The sequence below is a fragment of the Pituophis catenifer genome, unplaced genomic scaffold (assembly GCF_029215685.1).
Source record: "Pituophis catenifer annectens isolate HBS135680 unplaced genomic scaffold, rPitCat1.0.hap2 SCAF_2, whole genome shotgun sequence".
Taxonomy (NCBI): domain Eukaryota; kingdom Metazoa; phylum Chordata; class Lepidosauria; order Squamata; family Colubridae; genus Pituophis; species Pituophis catenifer.
Window position 1 is genome coordinate 149630614 of NW_027256882.1, and position 19780 is coordinate 149650393.

The window sequence follows — 19780 nt, forward strand, 5'->3', positions numbered from 1 at the left end:
AGCCTTGGAGAGAGGGGTGTGTGGTATGAGCGGGTGCCCGCAACATCCTTAACAATTTCAGGAGTCTTAACTTCTGCCTCTGTCTTCTCTCTACCACGGCAACATGTTTGTGATCGGAACCTTTGTGACGCTATATGGACAGGAGTGCGGAGCCGAGGAGAATAGGTCGTTGCGCTGTACGGCAATAGGGGGAACGGATTTTCTTCGCTCCGAGTTCGCAAGCAAAGATGTTGCCTTCCCTTCAGGAGTCCGTGGACGGAGATGAGAGAGAGCTGGAGAGCAGCGAGGAGGGAGGCGGTTTACCCGAGGAACGGAAACCGGAGCGTAGCAGCAACAGTTACCACTGCTTGTACGGCTACCGAGGCTCCGGGTAAGAGAGCGAGGGCTGCTCCGCCGGGTCCCTGCAGGCTTTCTCCTACCTCCGTGTCTCCAGCCTGAAGCATAAAAGGCTGCAATCCTTCATAGTGTTTTATGATCATCCAGCCTTTCCGAATCTGGGGGTCTCGGGTGAATTCATTCTGCCGTCCCACCCCGTTGGCTGAAAGCGATGGGGGCTTGTTGTTCAATTCAAATGTTTGGTAATAAGTTAAAAATGGTTAATGGAATAAAACCAACAAATTATTTTAGTCCAGTTTCTAGTTTCCATTTGTGATCATGTAGATTGGTTATTGCTGCTCCTAAAATCTAGCCTCTATTCCCCTCTCCCCCCCATTGATTTTCCTTGAAATGTTATGATTACGCATGCTTCCAACCAATACGGTCCCAACTGGTCCTGCAATACTTGCTGATGTCATTGATCCATCTTGTTTTAGGTCTCTTTCGTGGACGCTTTTTTATCAAGTGGGATCCGTTCTATGACTGCCTTGGTCTACCTGTCATCAGTTCTTATTGCTATGTGACCAGCCCATTTCAATTCTTTTATTCTCTTGATGATATTGTATACTTTCGTTTGTTCTCTAATCCATGTGCAGGTCTTTCTATCTTGTCTTGTAATGTAATGTTGAAAACATGCGGAAGAGGCCTTCATCCAGCAGTGGATAGATAATAGCTAAAATGATGATGATGATAAAGATGATGATGATGACTATTATGCAACTGACAGCCAGTTTGCTGTAGTATAGTAGTTAAGGATTCAGGCTAGAAACCAGGAGATCATTAATTCTAATCCCATTTTAGATACAAAGCCAGATGGGTGACCTTGGGCCAGTCCCTGTCGCTAAGTCCTAGGAAACAAGCAATGGCAAACCACTTCTGAAAAACCTTGCCAACAAAACTGTAGGGACTTGTCCAGGTCCAAAAATCGTACACAATTAACAAGAAAAAAATGCGACTACAATAGGACTGTCGATTGATGAATTTATCTAATGCATTTTAAAATGTTGGTCATACATTGGAGTTATTGCATCTTGGGCTATCAAATTCTTCTGAGTTGTTCAGAGGGCTGCTCAAAACAAGGTGCTATTTGCCCATTTGAATCCAAAAATATTCCTGGAGTTGTCGATTCAATTCTCAGAAATTACAATCTCCTCTTCCCAGTCCCGGTTTTCATTCCCTCTCCCTTAGAACAATGACAATAACATGATAGGTGTTTTGAGTTTTCTGTAACCACATGTGTTTTGTCTTTTAATTCATAATTAATTTGACTTTTTCAGATTACACCAAGGGTCAGGCAGTGATGTTGGGAGTCCAAGCAAATCACCAGTTGAAACATCTTCAGATGACTTCAGGTAAAAATGAACTTGGCAGAAAGATTTTGTGTGCTGTATCTTGGATTGTTATAACAGATGGGCATGTGTGTATCACTTGTTCTGACAAACCATTTTTAACTGTTATCAAACATTTAACTTGGTGCACTATGAATGCACAAGTAAATTCTTTCTGGCTCTGCTTTAAGGCTTGCTTTTGTTCTTCTAATTTCTGAATAGGTTAAGGGCCAACTATCTGAGGAGTTCCCTAACTAACTGTCTGCTTAAAGTTAGCAAGAGGTATCTTGACAAAGATTTCTTAGTTTCCTAGGCACATTTGTAAAGCATGTGGGAAAGGACTGTGTTCCCTTGGAAGTGCACTCATCTCCCACTCTTTCTGTAATGAGATGATACAAGCAGTAATGGTGTGACAAACATCTCAGAAGTGATCCTCCCTACTTTTTAGGGAGGAGGAAGCAATGTACTTTCAGGCTAGCAAGATTCTGGGTGTGTTTCTTGCCTAGAGTTCTTCAGAAGGCTGTCATTAGTTTTGCAAATCTCTTCCCATTTGCCTTTACAATCCAAGAAACGAGGGAGGGAAATTTCCGAGATGTTTGCCATGCCCACGTTACTTCTGTGAGCTAAGCTGCCTCTTATCTGACTGTTGTCAGATCTTAAGCTCTTCCTTTTTCTGTCTTATGACAGTCTACTTATGAATCTAAGTTCAAATCACTTTGAATTCTGTTGACTCTTATCTACCGCCAATTAGTTTTGATCTTTAGTAGTTCAGATTCTTGTAGAGAAAAGCATTAGCATACAATTATTTCAACTGCCTGGACTCCTGATTTCTGTCCTTGACAAATTAATATAAGAAGTATGAGAGTTCATTATTATATATTTTTATGTATTTCTCAGCTTGATGAAAAATTTGTCAATATTCTAAGAATAGATACTTCCTTAAAAAGAAACTAAATATACTGCTGCCATTACAAATGGAATTCCTGCTCCTGGTATGAGACATGAATAAGGATATTATAGAAACGGGGAAAAATATTTGGGTGGAGGAGACCAAATCAAGGAAAATATAGTTAAGAAGTCTATGGTCTTCTGTTCCATGCTTTCATTCCTATCCGTTATTCATGCGCATTGAAACACATGGAGTTGTACCCTAGTGCAAAATGACTGAAGTGTGCAACTTTGTAGCTCTTAGTTTTACTCCAAGTCATGTTTTGATTGTTTATTTAAACGGGACATGCTTGGAACTTCATATCCAACTGGAAGTAGCATCTTTTTCTTTGAAAGCTTGTCATTTAATCGCATGTACGAAGGACGGGTTGTGGTTTGCTGGTCTTTGTAACTCTATAATCTAACTAAATAGATATAACAATAGATATAATCATGGGTGGTTTTTTTGTTTTTATTTCATTTATGAAGCCTTTCATTGGTGGACACTAATTTACCAACTGAAGCTGAGATGGAGTTGCGTGGTTTGGTTGCCAAGCATCTTAACAAAGGAGCTTTGTTTGAGGGGATGGGCAATGTTATATCGGCCGAGTTGAGGTAAGGCTGTAGTATGGACTGAGACGTCCAGTGATCTCAAGCAATTTTAATTAATTGTAGTTTTCTTAATACATTAGTGATACCATTTTACTAAATTGTGTGTAATCAAATTAAACTGCGGATGTACCGTTTTAAATTTTGTTTTATGAGTCAAAGATTGAACTGTGCTATTTATTTCTGAATGATCACATCCTTGTCATGCCTTTGAAGCGTCTGAAAATCGCTGGTTGCCGCACAAAATAAAACAACTTCTTCTCTCCCCCCCACCCCACCATATCAAAAAAGTCTCCTGGCTTTTAGAGTAGCTTTCTGATCCTGATTCTGTGGGGTTTTGTTTTAACTGTCATTCCAACTGAGCTAAATTTACAAGATGTGGAAATTACAGTTAGTCTGAGCTTTGAGCCCAACATTTCTGCTGCTTAGGTGAAACAGTTGTTAAGTGAGTTTGCTCCATTTTACAACCTTTTTTTGCCACAGTTGTTAAGTGAATCATGCAGTTGTTAAGTTAGTAACTTGGTTGTTAAGTGAATGGCTTCCCCATTGACTTTGCTTGGCAGAAAGTGTCAAAAGGGGAATCTCATGACCCCAAGACACTGCAACCATCAGAAATATGACTTGGTTGCTAAGTATCTGAATTTTGATCACGTGACCATGGGGATGCTGCAATGGCCATAAGTGTGAAAAACAGTCATAGGTCACTCTTTTCAGTGCCGTTGTAACTTTGAATAGCCATTAAACGAACTGTTATAAGTTGAGGACTATTTGTATTCATATACATACTCATTGTCTAAGCTTTTAATGACTGATTTAATAACTATTAAATTAAGGGTTTAACGAGCTTAAACTTAAAAAAAGACTACACATGTGGTCTGAATTCTGAACTATAAACTTCATCTCACTATTATTCAATGAATGCTTGGTTGATCAATGAAAATAGGTGGAATACGCTTATACTGAACTCTGATAGTGAGCTAGATACCTGGTAACATACTTAATGTTTAAATTTAATGGGAATGTGAATACATATGCCGCTGCAAGGGCTAGCCCTTTGCGGGAAAGGCAGGTTGACTTTTGTGTATCACATTAAAATAAATACTGGATCTAGCGTATCTACGGAGTTGTAATCACCGCATGTGAAACATTACAAGGAATTAAGACAACTTCTGGTCCTCTAGAGGGTGCTGCACTACAACTCCCAGCATTTTGCACCACTGGCTGTTAGCTGGCTGGTGTTGATGGGATTAATATTTTAGCAAAACCTGATAGAAGGTGGCAGGTTTCCCAACCAGGAAGTACAAGAGCGTCTGTTAATTCTTTCATCACGCTGCCAGGCAGGCAGAGGGCTGTTGCATCAGAATTGTGCAGACGTTTCCTCATTTTGTAATACCGCAGCATGTTGGGGGACGGGATGTGGGGGCCTGCAGTGCTCAAGGCTACAACTCCATCTCCCAGTCAGCCATAGGCAGTCAGTGCTCAAACGGGCAAAATATTTGCTTGTTTCTGCAGAAATTAGGATGGGCTAAAGATGGAAACAAGAATAAGAGGTTTCTGGCAGGCAAACCACTTTCATCAGAAAAACTGGCCAAAATTGCAGCTTCAACCCAAGAGCCCTCCCTTTCTTCCCTTAAAAAGAAGTGCTGCTGAAAAAGAATCGTTTTGCCACCAAAATGGGCGCTGCAATGTTACCAATGGGATGCTGGGGTTTACAGGTTGCCTACCCCTGCTATATACAGCTCTATTTAAAAGGAACTCACAATTTAATGGGGCTAGTCCCAGGTTAATGGACTACTATTTATGCAATTGGAGCCTAAATCACTTTTGAAGTATTGCCTGTTGTGTGCTCTTTGCAGTTTTTTTTTTTCTTGGAAAGGCTGAACTTATTAAGAATAGCACAACTAATACTGGTGCCTGATCATCCTTGAAAAGCTAAGGAGGGCCAGAAAGACTTGGATCCTGAACAAGCAGGAACTGCTAAGCTAGAGATGAGTCTGCGAATTGGAAGGCAGGGGGCGAATTACATCCACAGTGTTGTGGAGAAAATAACAAGGGTCTATCCAGCAGAAACAGACTTCAAGAGGGTGTTTCTTTTTACTTTCCTAAGAATATTTAACAGTATTTAAGCAACATTTGATTAAGTCATATCATTTGTGTAATGAACATTTTAGCCTTTGAAAAGCACATACTGGGTTTGGTTGGGAAACTTGGAAATACAGAGTGAAGGGTCTTTCTTCCCAGCAGAAATTACCATGTTTCCCCAAAAGTAAGACCCTGTCTTATATTTTTTTGAACCCCGAAATAAGCGCTTGGCCTTATTGCCATGCACTCAAAAGCCCGATTGGGCTTATTATCAGGGGATGTCTTATTTTGGGGAAAACAGGGTATCAGCAGTCTCTGCTACCCACCCCACATTTCTTCCCCTGGTACTGGAATGCTAGACAAGGAATTCCTCATCTCATCTATGGCTGTTTTCTTTGATCCACTGAATTTTAAAAAGCAGGCTCAAGGGCAGGCATAATCACTTCCAGAGACTACCGTAGATCTACTCAGGGAAGTGCCAAATGTCAGCTCCACCTAAATGCATTAGGGAGGGGTAGCAGTTTTTTGTTTTTAAAACACCCATTTTGACTATGTTTTATCTTTATTTAATTCATTTCATGTTTATAGACTACAGGTAGTCCTTGACCTATGGCCACAATTGAGTCCAAAATTTATGTTGTTAAGTGAGATGGTTATCAAGTGAGTTTTGCCCCATTTTCAACTTTTGCCACAGTTGTTAAGCAAATCACTGCAGTTGTTAAGTGAATCACATGGTCATTAAGCGAATCCTCATTGAGGTGGCTTATCAGAAGCCAGCTGAGAAGGTTACAAATGGTGATCACATGATCCCAGGACACTGCAACTGTTATAAGTACATGCCAGTTGCCAAGCGCCCGAATTTTGATCACATGACCGTAGGGATGCTGTGATGGCCATAAGTGTGAAAAACGGGCATAAATTACTTTTTCAGTGCCATTATAACTTGGAATGGTCACTAAACGAATGCTTGTAAATTGAGGACTACCTGAACACAGGAATAGAAGGTGGGTGATTTGGCTTTCCATTCACCAACACTGGTTCTGAGGGAAAATAAGTAGAATCACGAGGCTGACAGAAATATGAAGCGAAGTATATTGACTGGAGTTAGAACCTATATAAGATTCTTGCCCCTAGAGGTTGATTCTGACTGAATTAAAATAAGGGCTTCATTTGTCATGAGATCGATGAACAGGTAAACTGCAGTGTGAAATACAGCATTAAACTGATTTGGTGCAACCACCTTGTGATTAATTCAGTATTCCAGAAACTCGAGTTGGTTGTTATTACTGCGTGTTCCAGCCGGACAAATGTGCAGAAGGAGCTGATCCTGAATCGAGAGAGAGTCCCTTGGAGTATGTCATCTGTTTTTTAGGAGGCTCAGAGAAGGGGCTTGAACTATATCCTTTTACTATATTTCTGTCTTGGTTAAAATGGAGATGGAGGAGGAAAGTCCTTTTATTTATTTATTTATTTATTTCAATTCCCATTGTTCTGATTGTTCTCTTAAATTAGACCAGAGATCATGCACATTCCCAAATCATTTTTTTATACCCTCCTTATCTTTTTGTAAGGGCCTAAAGATGTGGCTGTGCCAGTTGGCTTGGGGCCCCAGTGGGGGAATCAGCGCAATGGAGGTGGTTGATTGAGTAATAACAGATCCCACCTCCCCACCCCCCACTCTGCCCACCCCCTCCCCCATGTGTGGGGAGGTAAGGGTTGTAAGGTTTGATTTTCACATTTTTCTTTTAACTAGGATGTAACGCTAAGCCACCCAGAGTTACCCTATGACAGTGATGGCTAACCTTTTTGTTGTCATGTGCCAAAAGTGGGGGAAGCACGGGGGGGGGTCGCGCACGTGCGTGCCCACACTCATAATTCAATGCGCCCCCCCCTTGCTTTTGGCATGTGATGGCATGGTGGGCCTGGAAGGCCTGTTTTTTGCTCTCCCCAGGCTCCAAAGCCTTTCTAGGAGCCTGGGGAGGGCAAAAATGGCCTTCCCCACTCCCCCAGAGGCCCTCCAGAGGCCGGAAACATACCGTTTCCCAACTTCCAGTGGGCCCGGAAGGCCTGAAAATCAGCTGGCCGGCATGCACATGCGCGCCAGAGCTGAGCTAGGGCAACGCTCGCGTGCCCACTGATATGGCTCTGTGTGCCACCTGTGGCACACGTGCCATAGGTTCACCATCACGGCCCTATGGTAAGATGGGCAGACAATAAAATGTATAAATAAATAAATAAATAAAAATAAATACAGGTAATCCTAGAGTTACCACCACGATTGAGCCCAAAATTTATGTTGCTAAGTGAAACATTTGTTAAGTGAGTTTGCCTCATTTTATGACTTTTCTTGCCACAGTTGTTAAGTGAATCATTGCATTTGTTAAAGTTAGTAACATGGTTGTTAAGTGAATCTGGATTCCCCATTGACTATGCTGGTCCGAAGGTTTCAAAAGCTGATCACATGAACCTAGGGCATTGCAATTGTCATAGATATGAACCAGTTGCCAAGCATCTGAATTTCGATCAATGAGGTGACAATAGGGTTGCTGCAACAGTTATAAGTGTGAAAAACAGTCGCAAGTTACTTTTTTCATGCTGTTGTAACTTTGAACGGTCACTAAATGAACTGTTGTAAATTGAGGACTATCTGTATCTGGATGTTTAAAATATCTTTAACAGACGTGCAGGATCAATTATAAGATGAGTTAAACATAGAGATTAGGCAGAACTGAAGCATTATTTCCTTAAAAGTGATACATTCAGACTTGAGCTTGATGGATACGTTCAAGATATGAAGACTTGTTTAGATTCAAAGGTAAGTCTTGATGAAAAGGTTCGTTGCTGTTAATAAATTTGAATTACTTCTTCTGGTTTTCTCTTTTTTCCCCTCCAACAAGATGGAAACTATTGGTTTCTTTATAAACTGATTGTTAAATTGAGATGCTTAAAGTTGTTTTGAGTTCCCTGGGAAGATGCCTAATCAGAATTGTTTACCTAGGATAATGAAGACTCGCTGAGGAAGACAGTTTGATTTTCACGATCCTCAATCACTTAAGGAGACATTAGAGAAATCTTGATTAAAGAAGCTTTATCTCACTTCCCATGCATTGGTGTGCTCTGGGCCCATTTTCTCTGCATCTCAATGTTAGAATAGGAAAGGGATCTGGCATTTCTAAGTTACTTAGAGAGCAACAAGTTTCTATTGTTTGCTACCTTGTAGTTGGAAGAGAAACAGGCTAATCTAACTGTTGAGTCTCCTGCATCTCTTGGCGGTTTCCAGTATTATCTGCATGGTGTCCTCCTAGAGCAGGGGTGTCAAACTTGATTTCATTGAGGGCTGCATCAGGGTTGTGTTTGACCTGGGGGGGGTGGGGCTTGGCCAGCTCAACATCACTCATCGAGGCTCCGTTTTTGGCCGCGACGGCCTCCTGCAACCCTCTGCTAGCAAAGACGGAGCTTGGGGAGGACATGTGTGGCCCTCCCGAGCTCCGTTTTTGCTTGCAGAGCCATTGTGGGCCGGTCTTTTGCTGTTTTCAGGGCGGGCCTGCAGGCCACATCTAAGCATCCTGTGGGCCGGATCTGGCCCATGGGCATTGAGTTTGACACCCCTGTTCTAGAGAGTTTGTGTGGCTTCAGAATCGAAAAACTGGCCTTCAAAAATTATCTTCAGAGTTTATGGTTGTTCTGTGGCAGTGATGACTAACCTTTTCCAGACTGAGTGCCCAAAGTGCATGTGCGCAAATGCGCTTGCGTGCACGAACCTCCCAAATGCAATGCACACATGGGCCCTCGCATGTGCCCTGCTCCCCCGCATGTATCCTGCCCCCGTGCATGTACGCACGCCCCACACATGCATCCCACCCCCCACACATGCGTGGCAGAGACCTGAAGACCAGCTGGCTGATGGGAGGCATATGCACATGCGGAGCTGAGCTGGGGTGACAGCTCACGTGCCCACAGAGAGGGTTCTGCATGCCACCTCTGGCACATGTCCCATAGGTTTGCCACCACTGTTCTATGGGAACCAAGCTCTTTATGAGTGTGATCATATGGAGAGCCTCAAGATTCTCATGCTTCCTACTATCTATGTGAAAATATTGGACATCATTCAAGATGATAAGTGCTGTGTCACCCACATCCCACCGAGGGCCATGGTGGCGCAGTGGTTAGAATGTCATAATGCAGGCTAATTCTGCCAGCAGTTTGGCAGTTTGATCCTCACTGGCTAAAAGTGGACTCAGTCTTCCATCCTTCCGAGGTCAGTAGTATAAGGATCCAGATTGTTGGGGGCAATACGCTGACTCTGTAAACCACTTAGAGAGGGCTGGAAAGCACTGTGAAGCGGTATATAAGTGCTTGACACTTTGACATCCAACACTCCGGGATCTCTCTTAGTTTTGAATGTGTCACTTCTGAATGCTGCTAATACAGTTCTCTCTAAAGAGTAATCTTGAAAGAAGTATCTATACTTGTTTGCAGATTATGTATAGGCATATAGGGAAATTCAAATGTTGTCTTTACAATAGCTTGGCATCCCTTGTTGGGGATTTGCCTTTGCGTAGTGGACTTGCCCGGTCTTTCCACTGTGGGCTAGTGCTGGCACAAGGAATTGCTGGGGAAAGTAATTTGGGCTTGGAAGCCTCAATAAAGACTCCTAACTTGTGTGTGTGCGTGTGAGTGTGTGTGAGCGGGATGGCACAGAGCTTGTCCTGAGTTTGTGTTTGTGGAATGTAGCTTATTGTGATGCACCATAAACACTTTTTAGCATCTCTAGAAGTTTCCAGAATAATTTGTAAGATAGTACGGAAGGACTGTAGCTGTTAAAAGACAGACCAGGGAAGAGGGACTCTCCTGCCTCTATGCCTGGGTGAACTCAATACAACTGTTTGGATAAGCTGTTATGCTGCTACTTCTCACTCCCTTTCTTGATTCAAGATAGCAAATTAGCCCCGAGGGAAATTTCGTAGGCTCTGAAATAGGGAATGGCTGAAAAGTAATCAAAAGAAGCTGTCCCAAGTTGTTTCACTGAGCTCCCCTTTACAGTCACATACCCTGTAGAATGATCAACTTTTATTTCAATTGGATGCAGCAAAGCAACCTGGAGACCTGCATTCAGCCGCTCCTGAGGACTTGGTTTGAGGATTTGGTGTGCCCTATTCAGAGGGTGGTGAACCTTTTCAAGGAGAAACTTGCCTTTGTGCTACATGCTGTGAGTACCAGACAAAGTTCACTTTTCCTGGATCTCTCTGGTGTGCTTTTGTTTGGGTTTCTTGTTGAACGATTTGCCTTGTTTATTCATTGCTTTCGCTGCAACTGTTGTGATAGTCACAGTGTGTACAAATAAGACTTCATTACTTCAAACAATCTTTAATTGTGCGTCATGCCACCTAGCGTGTGCCTCTTTCCTGGAATTTTACCGGGCGGGCTGGGGGTGGGGAGACACACACACTAGATGACATGATGTGCTAGTTGCTGTCCTTCCATATTATTATTTTTTTTTACCTTCAGGAAAGGAACACAACATAGCTATAGAGCTACACTGCAAGGGGCTGTTTGTGGGAGTGTTGATGGCTTAAACAAGCGAGCAAACAATTGGTTTTGACAGCTTGAATAACACGATAATAACACCTTTGTTTTAAGGAGCACCAGGTTTAAGTTGTACATGTAATTCATTTTAAAATTGGGCCAGCAGTTTTAGAAACATGGATTTCCCTTACTGCAGCTGGAATTGATGTACATGTTTTTAAATATATACATTCAATTATGCTTAGACAGGGCTTTTAGCTGTAAAAGTTTGAAAAGCAGTTTTTCTGCAGATGAGAGAGAGGGAGGGAGGGGGAGAGAGAAAGAGAGAGAGGGAGGGAGAGGGAGAGAGAGAGAGAAATAGATAGGATGCCAAAAATAAGGTCTTCTTTCAATGGAGTTTGACTCTTCTTGATTTTTTGGCCTTTGATTCAGCATTGATGCTTGGTGACTCTGGATAAATTCCTGCAGTTTTCTTAACAAGATTTTGGAAGTGGTTTGCCACTTTTCGCTAGAGCTGAGAGAGAATGAGTGGCCCAAGGCTGGCTTCATGCCTAAGGCGGGATTAGAACTCCTAGCTCCAACTACACCAAACTGGTTCTAGTTTACCCTTATTTGAGGTCAAATTCCTGCCTAATCGGGAAGCTCACCATCATTTTAATACAACTGAAGTTGTTTGAAAATAAAATGGAGGCCAGGGAGTTTACATATACAGATAGTCCTTGACTTACAACCATTCATTTAGTTCAAAGCTACAACTGGGATTTTGCAGTATCCTTCCCCTGCCATTGTTCTGTCCCCGTCTCCACACACACACAAACACAGCCAGCCGAGGGTTAAGAAAGCACTTGGCACGCACACAGGTTGTTATCAGAAACTTGGCAGCAATACGAGCACCGACTGCCAAGTGCTTTTACTTCAATAAACGGAATATCCCTTCACCAGATAAACAGAAATACACACATTTTATAAATAGTCCAGTTCCAAACAAGAAACCTTTCGGCAGCTTTAAGCGTTGTTCAAGTGACTAGTCAGAGTTAGTTTTTGTTTGTCACAGAGTCTTAAATGGCCACCACACTCTCTTATATAGTCTCTGGGGTGTGGTCCAGTGACTCAGTTATAATCCCTGGCACGCCTCCTTAACTGCTGCAACCGTTTATCACGCCTTCGTTGGCGTGGATCCAGGAACAACAGATCACCTCCCTCACTCTCATCGGAGACACCTGGCTCCTGGCTAATCTCCTCTTCCTCGGCCGGCACTTGAGGCAGTGCCAGAGGGGAGGGGCCTGGAGAGGGAGGCCTGGCCGACTCCTCTTCTTCATGTTCGGAGCCTTCTTCCTCCGATGAGATAGGCTCGGAAGGCGGGGCCACAACAGCCATGCCCACCAAGCCATGCCATACCACACCCACCAAGCCACACCCACAGAACCGGTAGTAAAAAAATTTGAATCCCACCACTGACTGACACCTGTTGAAAATGCAATTGCTAGTTGATAACGGCATAACCCTTTACATCAACTTGGCCAAGTGTTTCCTGAGACAGACAAAGAGTATAGAATTGTAGTCTAAAGTTATGTCAGTATACCAAGAAGTGACATTGTGTCTGCTCTTTCAAGGCTCTGAGTTGCACTCCTGTTGAAGTGAATGGATCTGAAGAAAGGACGGAGAAGGATATTAACAGGTAAAAAAAAGCAAAAGTCCCTCAAGGTGATATTAGTCAGGGGGCACCCTTGCTCCTGTTGAGTTAACTGCTTAATGGAACTTGCCCAATGACTATCCATCCTGAAAATCTGTTTACCTTCTTTCCCAGGTTCCTTCGAGCAGCAAGTCTTCAAGATCTGGTCAGGGAAACTATGACGACTTCCTTATGCACAGCCGCAACAACAGAGGAGCAATGCAAATCAGTGGTGATTGACTTGAATGGGCCACAGCTTTGCTTCCACGGTGCAGGTAAGCTTACAGAAGGAGATCCTTCTAGCATCCAAGTACTGCTCAGTAACATTAGCACAAGGAATGTTGATAGACTGAGGTTGTTTTAGGCCTCTCTACAAAGACAGTTGTTTTAAGGCAGACATTCTTATTTGAGTCTAGACTTACTGTGCTCTAGCCTTCCTCTTGCACTAATCTAATATACTCAAATATAGCAAATCGACTCCCAGATTTGGAAAGTTCATGATGGGTGGACCACTACAGAGATTTTGATTAGGTTATTTCATGTATATTGCTTTATTATTTGGCTCACTTAAAAGTGGTCCTTTGGGAAACCAATATTTTTCTTTCTTCCCTTCTCTCTCTTGAAAGAAAGGAAGAATTCTGAAAGATCACTTGTCAGATTTTTCTTGTTCTTTATGGTATGCTTCAGATTCATTGTAACATTATGCAGGCATAACCTAAAACTGCAATGTGGGGTCTTTCCAGAGGCTAACTTTCAAATCCAAGAATTGCCAGATAGCATTAGACCTAAAGGAATGGAAATCTGACGTGTGTTTAAGTCATCGGTTTGAACAAGGCTAGCCTAGAAAATCATACCCTCAGCATCTCTTCAAGCTCACTGCTGGCTTCCTAAAGCATTTATGGCATTTTATGCTAACTAACCAATTAAGCAAAACTCTCTTGATCCAAGCTAGAATTTCATTGTTACTGAGTGTTTTGTTCACCCAAGGATTTTTATAAAACTCAGAAGCAAAACTCTCTATGCTGTGGCTGTTTAGATACATATTCTTTACTATTATCCATTATTCTTTACTTAATATATGTGGTATTTTCCAAAGGATAGTTTTTTTAAAAAATATGTATTATCAAATTGTTTTCAACTCTTAGTGACCACATAATTTCCTCCATCCCTAACCTGGTATTTCATGGCCCCCAATGGTACACTCATCATCACCATTAGTTATAATGGTGGTCCATCCACCTTATTGATTTATTAGAGTTTTATCCCACCTTTAATATTTTTATAAATAACTCAAGATAGTAAACAGTAATGATTCCTCCTCCTATTTTCCCCTCAACAGCAACCCTGTGAGGTGGATTGGCTGAGAGACGGGGATTGGTCCAGAATCACCCAGCTGGCTTTCATGGCTCAGGTGGGACTAGAACTCACAGTCTCCTAGTTTCTAGCCTGGTTACTTGCGTCATGCGACCATATTGGCTTTCAAACCTTGCTGTTGCTCATCGTCCCCTTCTCTTTACTTCCACCTTTCCCAACATTAGAGCCTTTTCCAGAGAGTTGAGTCTTTCCATAATTTGCCTGGATAAGGGTGATCATTTAAATGTTGACCCTTCTTTATCTCCCATTGCGAGATTGATGGCCAAAGAGCAGCATTCTGAGCTGGTCCATTCTTGAAACCTCAGGAAACAATAATACTCTCTTCCTTTGTAAGTACATAAGGAACATCTGTGTCTTGTACAAAACCTTTTTCAGGTAACTTTGAAGACATTCGTAAATTTACCGTATTAACTTGAAATAATAAGATTTTTCTTTTTCCAACAAATGTCTCAGGAACAAATAGGTTCTGTGAAGATTGGACACAAGCATTTCTGAATGTTTCCGAAGGGGGGAATCCTTTTCTTTTTCGACAAATACTGGAAAACTTTAAATTGAAGGTAAATATCCGTGTTGGGCAAGAACGAGGAGAATTGTAGTCCAAATGCGTCGGCTGGAGCATTGGCTTAGAGATGGCTGTTATTTGTGATTGTTAGAAATAGTGGTAGATGAAACCTTTCATGTACTATAATTTCTTTTGAGTCTCGTGTGTTTCCCAACCCTCAAATCATCATCTATTTTGGACAAGAATTGGTTTTAAATTAATTTCCAGTTGAAAGTAATGACAAAGTTTCTGTTGTTCTAATACTACTGGATTGTTTTTTATAAAACACCACTGGTGTTTGATAAAAACTCAGGATGAAGACACCACTGTGTCTTCATCCTGAGACACAACAATTGTGGGCTCAAGTATATTTGTTCTAAAAGAATGCAATCTTGAGTCCGTATTTTCCTCTTCAACTTGGCAAGAATCCCATGTTACAAAGGGCGGCTTTTGCCTGTGTGATTTGATGCTGCCAGAACAACAGCCATGCATTCTTCGAACACAGAATATTTATTACTTATTTATTTAGCGTAAGGTATACAAGTAGTCCTGAACTTACAACAGTTCATTTAGTGACCATTTGAAGTTACAACAGCACTGAAAAACATGAATTATGACCATTTTTCACAGTTATGACCATTGTAGCATCCCTGTGATCACATGATCAAGATTCAGACCCTTGGCATCTGGCTCGTATTTATGACGGTTGCAGTGCCCTGGGGTCATGTCATCCCCTTTTGGGACCTTCTGCCAAGGAAAGTCCATGGGGAAGACAGACTCACTTAACAATTGTCTTCCTAACTTAACAACTGCAGCGATTCACTTAACAAATTTGGCAAGACAGGTCGTAAAATGGGGCAAGATTCACTTAGCAACTGTCTCGCTTAGCAACATAAACATTGGTCTCAATTGCTGTTGTTAAGTTGAGGACTACCTGTAGAGCACATGGATAGCAGTAATAAAATTGTATAGAACGAGTATTAGAACATAATACTATGGCAAACGTACGATGGAAATAAGTAATCAATTTTGCAAGGCTTGAGGAATTTAAAAAAAATGTTATAGATTACATTTTGAATACCTTGATTCATAAGAGTTGAATAAGTGTTTTGTATATTAATTTCTAGGCCATTTATACAATTAAGTATTTATTAGTTGGAGAAAGTCTGCTTTTCCTCCTGCATAAGCTCTCAAATGGCAAGTAGTCACTGTGATCCAGAGCAGGGGTCTTCAACCTTGGCAACTTTAAGACTTGTGGACTTCAACTCCCAGAGTTCCTCATCCAGTTTCGCTGGCTGAGGAATTCTGGGAGTTGAAGTCCACAAGTCTTAAAGTTGCCAAGGTTGGAGATCCCTGATCCAGGGAACCTGCAACACTATGTGCCCTTGCCATGATGGGCACTGCCTTTGAACATAATGGACTTTCTTGTGAGAGATGCCCATTATTGGGTGCCCATTATTTTGGGAGCTACTAGATTAAAGATGAGAAGTTCTGCGTCCTAAATTTCTCATTTACTGCTCCTGATTCCTGTATATTAGCATGTTGTGCGTGAAGGAGGTGCAGAAGTTCATAATGGGCATCCAAAGAACCACCGTATGTGTACAACACATCTATTGGCAGTGAACCGTGGCAGTCTGCCCTGATTGTCCTGTAGGGAGAAGTCATCCACCCTTCTCTTCTTGCCCAGTGGACCGTGTGCAACTGCCTTTTATCCTAGTGACACTGTCAAGAAAGGGACTGTGTAGACCTTGGGTTTCTGTGTAGGCTTTCTCAGCTGGATCAGGACCAGGGGTGAAATGCTCCTGGTTCGGACCGGATCGCCTGATTCGTTAGCGATGGAGGCGGGTGGTTCGGAGAACCGGTAGCAAAAATCCCTGCCCCCCCCCGCCCCCCGAACTGAGCTGCACAATCATCAGAGGCTTTTTTTTTTTAGTTTTTAAAAGCATTTTTTCTACAACCTCTTCAGAGATTGTAGAAAAAATGCTTTTAAGAGCCTCCGATGATCCAAGCTGAGTTGCCTGATCGGCAGAGGCTTTTTTTCTTTTAAATGCCTCTGACGATCCCAGCTGAGTTGGCTGATCGGCAGAGGCATTTAAAAGAAAAAAAGCCTCTGCCAATCAGGCAACTCAGCTGGGATCGTCAGAGCCTTTTGAAAGCATTTTTTTACAACCTCTTCGCGGAAGAGGTTGTAGAAAAAATGGTTTTAAAAGTAAAAAAAAAAAAATTGGCCATGCCCACCCAGTCACATACCCCCCAAACAAGCCACGCCCACAGAACCGGTAGTAACATTTTAGATTTCACCACTGATCAGGACACAGGTGTACATGTTGGCTGCTTCCTTTTCAGGCCATACAGGACATCAACAACCTGAAGCGGTTCATCCGGCAGGCAGAAATGAGCCATTACGCCTTGTTCAAGTGCTACCTGTTTCTAAAAAACTCTGGCAGCGGCGACGTGCTCTTGAAGATTGTCAAAGTAGAATATGCAGAAATGCAGGAAGCCCGGAATGTCATCAGTGTGCTGGAAGAATTCATGAGGGACCAGCTTGGAGCTTAAATCCTCCTCCTGAACCGAGAGTGGCTTGTACAGTACCAAGTCAGCATGCCTCCGTGTAGAATCAACAGTGCTTGAGCATGTAGGCCATTTTTGTGTTAAATCATGTGAACTTATCGTGGAGATAAGTGATCTCAGTCTCAGCTCCTCACAATACACAAACGTGTGGTCCAAAAAGAAAACCCTTCTCACAGCATCGACTGTGAGGTCGAGTTAAATTGGTATTTGTTGGTATGGGAACAAGCTGAGTGTTCAGGCGCTCACCCTCCTCCCTGCTTTCTCTTGTCTTGTCTGGCTTGTAAAACCACAAGTTTGTTTCCCTGTCATATCCAAACTGTGGTTTTAGGCTTCCCTTATACACCACAGTTGAAAGCGAGATCAATCCAGAGCTTGCAGTCCCTAGATGTTAGCCTGCAATTTTTAGTACAGACAAAGAACAATGGGGTTGATCTAGACTTCAGCATTGTGTGGATCCAGGCTATGCTTCCTGGAGACAAAATAAGCATGTGGCTTTGTCAGCATTATCAATTGTGTGGAAGGGAGTGCCAGTGTAGAAGCCCAAATGGCTTATGAGCAGATACATGTACGGATCTTGGCTAGCCAAAAGCAGCATAGCTGCACGTCTGGATCAAGCATATGGATTTTCTCCCATTCTGTCTTGCTGTTTTACACACACATACACATACATACGCACACACACGTCACCCCAGCAACAAGCTATTTACCTAAATGCATGCATCCTCTCTCACTCCGCCAGGGTGGCTGAACTTGGACCCCCAAATAAAGTACACATTGGTCAAAGGAATTATTAGTTATTTATATTTGTACTTGTAAAACTTGACCCCATTTTTACAAGTTGTAGATAATGGGGTTTTGGTGAGGTATGCTTATATCAACCACTTACTGGGCGTGGGGGGGGGGAAGCTGAACAATACATCTGAAATAAAATCTATGCACAAAATTGTTCGTGGAAAACTCTGCTTACGTACACAATAGAAAAATACTTTGACATTTCTTACATCATGCTGCTTTGCAAGCACACTCTCTGCTTGAATAGCCCTTGATGGGAAAAGCATGTTCTATTCAGCATATTTTTTTAAGGCAGAATCACTTCGTTTGGTGCTATAACAATAAGCCATGGAGGAAGAGATTAACTGTGCAGGAAAATAAAAGTTCATTCTTCTTGCATTTGCTAATTCAGCGTACATTGTGGGGCAGTGGAATCAACCTAAGTGACTAATAATGAGTATTAAATTTGGCGAACATGAACGTATTTTTGCTGCACAAATCCAACCTTGTAAAATTCGGTGAGCTCTGATCTGCATTCTGTTTGGAGATCTTGGAGAGGCTCAGAAAGCTTTCTTTAATGCGGAACTGTTGAGTAATTAGGATATTAAATGCATTCACCTTCAAGCAAGGTTGGCTTTGTTCCTGTTTCCGTTCATTGCTACCCTGAAAGATTGAACGTATCTCGTTTGCCTCATCATATTTCACCACTTATTCTGAACACGGGAAAGGTGGTTGCTAGTAAGCATTGGTGGTGTTGGACTTGAATTTTGGGGTAGAGGTGCGCTGAGGGTGGGGAGGGGGGAGGTTGGATGACAAACTCAATTCTGATTCAGGGCCCAGTTCAGAGGAAGAGAGTTCCCAAAATCCTAAGGATTTTGAATACAGTTTGAGCTAAAGTATTATTTAATAGGACCATAGTTTGAGATTATTAAACTGAACTTTAGCCCTAAAATGCTTACCATTTAATTATTTGTAGAAAGAAGTCATATTTTTTTTTTAAAAAATGCAGATATGAACCAGTGGAATTTATTACTACCGGTTCTATGGGCGTGGCTTGGTGGTGGTGGGGTAATGTGACTGGGTGAGCGTGGCCAATTTAAAAAAATTTTTTTTTACTTTTAAAACCATTTTTTCTACAACCTTTTTGGCGAAGAGATTGTAAAAAAATGCTTTCAAAAGGCTCTGATGATCCCAGCTGAGTTGCCTGATCGGCAGAGGCTTTTTTTGTTTTAAATGCCTCTGCCGACCAGGCAACTCATCTTGGATTGTCAGAGGTTTTTAAAAGAAAAAAAGCCTTTTTTTCTTTTAAATGCCTCTGATGATCCAAGATGAGTTGCCTGATCGGCAGAGAAAAAAGCCTCTGATGATTGTGCGGCTCAGCTGGGCATGAGGGTGGTTTGGGGGAGGCAGGGATTTTTGCTACCAGTTCACCGAATCACCCGCCTCCATCGCTACCGGATCGGGCGATCTGGTCTGAACCGGGAGCATTTCACCCCTGATGTGAACCAACCAGAAAACATTGCATCTAACGTGGCAATAATTTCCTATGTGCTGTGAAAAAATGTGAGGCAATATACAGAGGTCAAAATTTGAAAGGAACAGTTATATAGCCATGAAAGTTCACAAGAATTGGCAGAGAAGAAAGAAACAAGCAAGTGGAAAAAAGTAGATTGAGTGTCCTGAGACTAGGTAGTTACCACTACTACTAATTCTTCCTTAAAAAGGGTTTTTTTTTTAATGGAAGGAAGATCGATACAGGTAATCCTTGACTTACAACTGCAATTGGATCCAGAATTTCCATCGTTAGGCGAGCCACATCCAATTTTATGACCTTTTTTTTGCCATGGTCACTAAGTGAATCATGCTGCCGTTAAGCAAATCTGGCTTCTCCAATTGACCGCTTGTCAAAAAACCTGGGAAGACAGCAAATGGAGATGACATGACCCTGGGACAGTGCAACTATCATAACAAGCACCTGAATTTTCCCTCATGTGACCATGGGGA

General features: G+C 42.2%; 1 protein-coding gene across 1 annotated transcript; it reads left to right on the plus strand.

Annotated features, from left to right (window-relative positions):
- Positions 1 to 227: 227 nt before the first annotated feature.
- On the plus strand, positions 228 to 18400 carry CUNH17orf75 (chromosome unknown C17orf75 homolog). Its single transcript, XM_070934797.1, has 10 exons — positions 228 to 370; positions 1653 to 1727; positions 3120 to 3245; positions 6578 to 6718; positions 8079 to 8136; positions 10411 to 10530; positions 12461 to 12525; positions 12655 to 12794; positions 14347 to 14450; positions 16781 to 18400. The coding sequence occupies exons 1-10, from the start codon at positions 228 to 230 to the stop codon at positions 16988 to 16990; spliced, it is 1182 nt and encodes a 393-aa protein (XP_070790898.1). The 3' UTR covers positions 16991 to 18400.
- The last annotated feature ends 1380 nt before the right edge of the window (positions 18401 to 19780 follow it).